The sequence below is a fragment of the Aspergillus welwitschiae genome (genome assembly GCF_003344945.1).
Source record: "Aspergillus welwitschiae strain CBS 139.54b unplaced genomic scaffold BDQ94scaffold_101, whole genome shotgun sequence".
NCBI classification, from domain to species: domain Eukaryota; kingdom Fungi; phylum Ascomycota; class Eurotiomycetes; order Eurotiales; family Aspergillaceae; genus Aspergillus; species Aspergillus welwitschiae.
Genome location: NW_020798795.1, coordinates 22,646 through 29,928, shown reverse-complemented (window position 1 = coordinate 29,928; position 7,283 = coordinate 22,646). Strand labels below are relative to the sequence as shown.

The window sequence follows — 7,283 nt, the reverse complement described above, 5'->3', positions numbered from 1 at the left end:
CCATTATATTTTGCGGGCTTTCACATGAAGCTCGGACTCCATCTCCTCTCGTGGATCAAGCTACATCTTGGATTTAGCAAGGACAATTCTCCAGGTATCTGCCATATCTTCCGCCTGAGAGAGAGCCAATATTGCTTTAACTTCTTAATGCTATCAGTGCGTCGTACAGGCATATTTGGGATTGTCTCGGATCTGGCACCTGCAGCATATAACTGCGGAGGTATAGTGTAAAGATTCGAACGTCTTTGTGAGTACAGTATGTCCTTCTGCAAGGGTTGCACATCCTGGATATTCCAAGGGGTGATTTTCATTTACAGCAGGTAAGTATCAAGCAAACTTCTGCGAGTCATTCACTGTTGTTCTATTCGCTGACTTGAAACAGTAGCAGACAGTACAGTAAGATCCTGGGCACGGTATGTAGATGGTAGTACAGAAAAGCACTAAGATATCATAATATTATATTATTCACATATTTCACTTAAGCAAAGTCCCGCGTTTCTACTACACAAACAATTCCTGTTTCTTGTGAGCATTCTCAAAGTCATACGCCTAGATCGAATGACGATGCTCGACCTGGTCTTCCGGCACCTTGACATTCCACGATGAGTCCTGGCTATTGGCACCCACATTATCGGACGAGCTGGGTCTAGTTTCATGGTGATCCATCGTAGTCTGTAGCCATGGGGGTACTAGTGAGTCGATGTTTCGCACAGGGACGGGCGCAGATGGTTCCTGATGCACGCTGCGGCGGTAAAAGACTGTCATGGGCAATGCTGCGGAAACAGGCGCCAATGGATCCCAAGAAGGCGATTGCAATGGGATGTCAGTTGGGATTGACAAGCTGCCGTCCTCAACATACTGCAAGCGAGGAAATCTTGGGAAGCTCGGTGGCGCAGTTTCTAGGATATAAGAGAGCCCAAGTGCATCGGACGAGGAAATAGGGTCCGGTGCATCAAAAGAGGGACCTGGAGGGTACAGCTCTTGTGAGTGGTCTCCCCAGAAGGGTATGACGCCGCTTCTGCTCGGATGCTGAGGCTGTTCAACCTCGTCTCCAAAGGGCCACCCTGCCGCCTGCGGTGCAGGAATAGACGAGTGTAAAGAACCGTCGGTCCCGGACGCGGTCAGATTGTCGGCTTGAGACCAGGTCCAACCCCAGAAAAATGCGGGCAACGTCTCCCACGAGTATGGTTCCGTAGCCCACCGCATCGAGTACCATGCATCTGCCGTATGATCCGCTGTCGAGTTGTCTGCGGGCATATACGAGTTCGGGAGTGCGATTGCGCTAAGCGGGGGTCCCCAGCCTGCATTTACGCCAGATTCGGATGGGAGAGTGCTGTTCCCATCATCGATAACCTCATACCTTTCTCCACGAGCAGTAACGTCTGCAGGGCACGTAATGGGTGAGCCACGTTCAGCACCACTGTCTCTTGGGATGGCGACATCTGAAGCGGAGCCCATATCGGACACGCTCCATCGGTGTTCCTCCATGGATACGCTGGCGTGAGCCTCATACGTTCTTAAGGTGTCACTAGAAGGCTGGTCTGCATAAGCCCTGTGGATTGGCGACTTCTCTGTTCGTGTTTCGATACAGATCGTAGTACGATGGTTCGCCCTCGGTCGATCCGACTGAGGAACGCACGCACTCCTGGCTTCCCGGCACGCTTCGCAGGGCGAGGTATGAGAACACTAGGAGCCAATTCCGTTAGTCAGAAACATCACCCACTAAACTCTCATCATATTATCTCAGTGTCTTGTGATTTGCGCACTTTGATTTTATTACGACGACATCTCTCACAAGCTCGTTTCACCCTGCGCTGCTATCCTTCTATCAGCTAATGCTCGCTCAGCAGATGGTGGCAGTTACACTGCATTCTGAATTCAATAATACATGAATCTACCTTAGTACGTGCCTCCAACGCCTTTCGGTGGTCCTCGACAGGCTCGGTAGCATTGGTATCCTCTTGGTTCTGACGGAATGGGGCTGCAGCCGATACGGAGCCTTCTCCTGCAATCGCAAGTCCACTAAGCCGCTCGCTGGTCCCCAATTCGTTTCTCAGTCCCCCGGAATATTTGTACTCCAGCGGATGCGGTGGGTGCTGCTCGTGCATGAGTAAACAATCGGCTTGGTCGGCCTGTGCACAGATGCAAAAAAAAAGGTATGACCCGTAAGAAGACTAGCACACGCCCCAAAAAACCTGGTTTGGGTTTTTCTGTGTTCGCAATGAGTGGCCTGTCATCTACTTTATATAGCCTTGGTTTAATGGCAGACTCAAATTACGCAGCAGCGAGAGGGTATGATGGAATGTCGCATGAAGATCGCTGGCGCCTGCCATTACACATCCATCTCGAATTATTGAAGTGCAGATCTTGTTCATGTCCAGTCATCCTGTGGTACAGCCTGCTAGGTAGCATCCAAGATAATTTTCATATGGTCAAAAGGCAGGAAGTAAATTTGCTGTTTCTGTGACGAACGGCGGGCATCAGGGGAGCGGCGTTGCTCTCAAGAGTACCATGTTGGCTCCCAGGGGCACATAAACATTTTCCGGGAACTTGGGCTGTTGTGCGGGGATCTGTTGCTCTTACGACCCCTGGGCTACACCTTCCCGAATAGTCGCTCTGAACCGGTCATCTGCAGAAAAGTGAGGCGCTATTGTCTTAGGCGCGAACATGGTCTCCTTTCCTCCTACGGAGGAAGTTATTGCTCATTACACAAATGGCCTCTTACTTCTACAGGCACTATACGAGAGAACCCAAAAAAAGTACATATGGGATTCGCGCGTCTAACACAATCGACCCGAATACCCAAAATATACGTGATGAATATATCGCAAGAACCAGATGTGTTACTTACTGGCCTGCAGTCGCAACCCGCTGCGTCCCTTCCATAAGCAATTCTTCGTCAACCTTACAATTCTCATACGAAACAGTGACAGTAAAGCAGACTGTCCATTGACCGCTTCGAGTCCAGGGGATCCAGATTAGGAATCAAAGCAAGCAGAGTCCGGTATCCCCGGCTGGCCCGTGACGACAGGAAAACAAGGCTGAGTGCCCGTGGAGTCTCGCTCAGCAGAGACCATCTGAGAGTAGGTTGTCCCCTGCCACCACACTGAGGACGCACTTTGCAATGGTCCAGAACTATCTGGATCCGATGGAATGCTTTTGAGGAGAGTTTCCTCTTCTGCAAGGAATGGTTCTGCGGAGGGTCCACTGACGCGGTCATTGTTCAACGAAGTAGACCAAGCATGAGGCTGAGAACTGAGGCTGACTTTGGGGAACGCCTTCGAACGCAACACCAATTTCTGAGAACTGGGTCTTGCAGTCCGCGATCGTTTCTTCTTGTTTGACGGCGAGAACCGATATTCCGGGTGCGCTTCAGCATGCTTTTGTTTCTCCATCACCGCGAGCGTCTTGTACTGCTTACGGATGTGGGGCGGTTCCATCTTCCAGCTCCGTCCGGTGAGGATGGAGATGGCCTGATGATCATCGTGGGCGAGCCAGTACTTCGCTCGATCACTGTACGCCAGCCGGTACAGCATGAATGAGTTCATCGGACGTGGAATCTTGCCATGCCGTTGTAGAGCCTCCTGGTGGCGTGTCTCGACCGAGCGGTCGACCCAGGCGCACATGTCTCTAACCGGGATGTGCGGCGTGCCGTTGGCCAATTCGCTGAGTGGGCATGGCAGGTCTAGATTGAGCTTCAACGTTGCGTGCTCGACTTGGCCGTTCCTTGTCATGGCTACGGCGCGATTCGACCGTCGGACTCTGTTGTCCTGACACCAAGGCTCTGGCTTTGTCTGGTCCGCATCGGTCTTGTCCATCGGGATGAACGAGTTCGCGCAGGCATGGGTTCCGTCAACTACCTACAGAGATCAGCATGCACCGAGTTGGTACGCCTGGTCTACCAGCTGACGCGCGCAGGAGGAAATCATCTCACCGGCTGTGAAACCACAGGATTGGGGCTTTCGGCCGAAATCATTGCCATAGGGGCAGACTGATCGAAGCGCTGGGACCGTCAAAATATGAGATTTTATGGCTCCTGGTTGCCGTGCATGCCTACCACGGTGTATTCCCCAGAGCCTGGGGATGGAATGTCAGAAGTGCACGGGAGGTACTGCTTGAGATCTGCACAGGCGGTACCAGGTGTGAAACATGGCTGGTAGAATGGGTGCGGCAAGACAGATATCAGACCTCTTGATGTGATTGGGAGAAAGGTAGATATTTCTGTCCCAGTTTCATCGGATATGGAGGGATAATTGGCTGCATATAGGTTGGACATTCTCCATAGAATTAAACGAAAAGACCCTCCTCGGGGGCAGATTGATGATTCAAATGTCAGTCACCAAACAATGACGTGGTCAACGAGCGCACGTTGTTATAGGGATGGACCACAACAGCAACTTTGGGTCCTTATAGAGAGTAGGCATGAATCGGAGTGCTTTCATTCCAACTTGAGCACTGGCACTACATTCTCGCTTGCTCATTTTGAACCAGTAGCGGAATTCTTCCCGATCGCGGCTGGTGGGACTGTGGTCTACTGGCACCCAGGGACCCCTGCGATGTAGCGACGTACTAGTCACGGACAAAGGTTCGTAGGGTTCCGGATTGAAATTGGCTGGGTCTGTTTCGGTATACTCGGCGATAGTTAGAGCGACGTGTGAGTGGACCCACCGCAAGAAATGAGATCGCCATTTATAAGCAGCCGAATTAGGCAACAAGGTTCTATCGGGCGTCTTCGATGGCCCAACTGAGACATGCCGAACAGCAGCTATAGGACTTGTTAATCTCCAGCATCCACTAATCTGAGCCATCCACAGCGATTCCCACTCCAAGATACTCTCGCCTAGTTGGAATGCCTTTAAGGGAACTAAGGGGGAATAGGTTCCAGCTTGAACCAAGTGGGCTCCGAAACCCATCAGTCATTCGCCCTCAAGGTAGGGCTCCCGGAGAAAGCAACCCCCATTCTTGAGACCCCGGAATAGCCAGTCCGATCGATAGTCACAGTAAATCACCGGAACCGCATGGGGGCCAAGATCTTCTGGGCACACACCCCTCCCTCCAATGTGATTTGATCCAGATAATCAAGGTTTGATAGATCGTCCCGGGAGATTGGTAACCAATTATCGATAAGCATTTCCCAGCCTTTAGAGACCCAGACGCGTTTCCTGTCAGGGCTTATTGAGTATAGAAGAGGATGTAGAAGACCACAACGAGCAGTTAGTACAGGGAAGCTTGGGGCAAGAACTGCCCATTCGCAAGGGCAAACACTAGGGAACAAGCAACAGGAGCGACCCCGAACATGAGTACGTCGGGCGATCGCGAAGTGATCTTTCGAAGGCCGCCGGAGCCTTGCCGCCCAAAAAAAAACACGCGTGTTGGGACTACGGCGCGATGATTTGGAATTCGCTACCATAGCACTGGGACAGCATCGAATGCCAACGCGCCGTCATGCGATCGCAATCGGGCGAAAGCTATCGTGCGCCCTAGACTTATACTAATCGCAGTAGACTAAACTCTAACAAATGAACCCGGCGGTCTAGATCTCCTTGTGTTGTCGCTGTAGAAGTCCTTGAATCATGTCACAGGTTGCTTTCCCATCGCGATGTACGACACTCTTCTTTGTGGGAGGATCGTCCGGACGTGATCGAAGATAGCCAATGATCGTCTCCGTAAAGTGCTCGCCGTCTGGTGCCTCAATAGCTTTCTTGCCAGAGGCAGGACTTTGACTTAGCTTGACGGCGTGGCCAGTCGAGTTCCGTAACACTGTCACCTGAAAGTTCTTTGTCTCACGTTGAAAGCCACCCGGGATGTGCTATTTTGGCCAGAACGGCTGTGGTCCGCTCCCACGGCCGCTCAGGGCTGACCTTTGCCGGAACGAAAAGAGACATGGGCCTGTCGATCTTGGTAGTACGCTATAACGCAGTCTGGACAAGAGCGTAGAATGATCAGGTTGCATTTATGTCACAGAGACAAGTGTGAGCGTTGCATCGGCCTGGAACTGTGGGGAAGCTAGAGCTGCCTCAGGTCTGCGTCCGTCCTGTGAGACGTGAGAAAATTAGCGTCTCTGACGCCCTGATCGTTTGGATTCGTTGGAGGTCAGCCGCCGCCTCAGTCGTGATACGACCCCAGCTGTGGGTGTGGGTCTGGCCATCGGACGCGATCGCCAGGCCTCTCGGTGGCTCCAGATTAGCAGTCCGGCCGACTGGTTGATGGCAGTATGGGAATGCGGTCTAGAGACACTTGAAATGCCCACCAGCGATCTGGTGGTGACTGTTACTGTCCCCATCGCGAGCTTGGAAGGATGTCGCTGCCAAATGACGAATCTATCATCAACAGCTTTGTCGATGGTCTGAAACTGCGCATCGATTTTGGCGACTCCAGCTACCACTGAATGTCAAAAGTGCATAATTTCTTATTTGTGGCATCGGGAAAGCCCTTGGAAAACAGTCCAAGCCAAATTGACCGATGAGGATGTGCAGGGGTATACGGCATCTGACGAGAATCGACTAAAAAGGAAAAGGAAGGGGCTGGCTGAGAAAATAGATGCGATCGTGGCCTGGGTGGACGAACAGGCTCTTAGGCTATCCACTCATGCTCCTTCGTACACTGGGGATCTACTATACCAGGGGAGAAGTACTGATCGCATTACAGAAGGTTGGGCATGATGATCTCTACAATGTATAAAACCCAGTACGGTAGCAAGGGGTCCTCTCCTGTCGGTCAATAAAGCTAGCCTGTCTTAGGTCATATGCTGAGAACAAGATCCGTAAATATTTACCACCCTCAGCGATAGAAAGACACCAAGACACATTATATCTACCATATATTGTAATGAGTCGGCAGTATTCTCTGAAATACGTGAATATCCGGTAGTTTGGCTGGGGCAATGTGGTGTGGTTATTACCTGGGGCATGATGGTCCACGTCCTTTTGCTTTAGGGTCAGGTGATATTCCAGGATGGGTTCTTCTGTGCAATGCTGGGCATGCCGTCTTTGAGAGGAACTTGTGAGAATCGTACATCCAAGATCAAGAGGCTCACATTCGCGCCCTTATGATGTAGCATTCCTCCAATCTTGCACGCCGAAGGCTGATGCGGATTTTACCCGCGTCCAAACATCGTCCTGCCGTGGGCTTTTCAGGACCTGGTCAGACTGTTTCCTGGATAATGCTTTGCTAGTTTCTGATCGGAGAATATGAGGGTGGGCAATAGCCAGACCGATTCAACCCCCCACCCCCTCGACCCTCTGGGGTATAAAACCAGTACCTCCGTCTTGTCATCTTGCAGT

At 51.5% G+C, this 7,283-nt stretch overlaps 4 protein-coding genes across 4 annotated transcripts in view; 1 reads left to right on the top strand and 3 right to left on the bottom strand.

The window, feature by feature from the left end:
- Positions 1 to 549: 549 nt before the first annotated feature.
- On the bottom strand, positions 550 to 2,108 carry BDQ94DRAFT_177428 (uncharacterized protein; the record flags this gene model as incomplete). The annotated part of the gene is made up of 4 exons (XM_026772898.1): positions 550 to 1,571; positions 1,640 to 1,686; positions 1,796 to 1,842; positions 1,899 to 2,108. 4 exons carry the CDS (start codon positions 2,106 to 2,108, stop codon positions 550 to 552), a joined length of 1,326 nt encoding a protein of 441 aa, XP_026619620.1.
- An 870-nt stretch (positions 2,109 to 2,978) lies between these two features.
- BDQ94DRAFT_164360 (HMG-box domain-containing protein) lies at positions 2,979 to 3,976 on the bottom strand (the record flags this gene model as incomplete). The annotated part of the gene is made up of 2 exons (XM_026769993.1): positions 2,979 to 3,860; positions 3,935 to 3,976. The coding sequence occupies 2 exons, from the start codon at positions 3,974 to 3,976 to the stop codon at positions 2,979 to 2,981; spliced, it is 924 nt and encodes a 307-aa protein (XP_026619619.1).
- Positions 3,977 to 4,848: 872 nt separating this feature from the next.
- On the bottom strand, positions 4,849 to 5,410 carry BDQ94DRAFT_177422 (uncharacterized protein; the record flags this gene model as incomplete). The annotated part of the gene is made up of 3 exons (XM_026772897.1): positions 4,849 to 5,162; positions 5,222 to 5,345; positions 5,383 to 5,410. 3 exons carry the CDS (start codon positions 5,408 to 5,410, stop codon positions 5,006 to 5,008), a joined length of 309 nt encoding a protein of 102 aa, XP_026619618.1. The 3' UTR covers positions 4,849 to 5,005.
- Positions 5,411 to 7,190: 1,780 nt separating this feature from the next.
- BDQ94DRAFT_164358 (uncharacterized protein) overlaps positions 7,191 to 7,283 on the top strand; it is a gene marked incomplete at both ends in the record, with an annotated part of 1,660 nt that continues 1,567 nt past the window's right edge. Inside the window, one exon of the mRNA XM_026769992.1 lies at positions 7,191 to 7,246. Within this exon, the coding sequence (XP_026619617.1) occupies positions 7,191 to 7,246 (56 nt within the window). The remainder of the gene's footprint in view (positions 7,247 to 7,283) is intronic.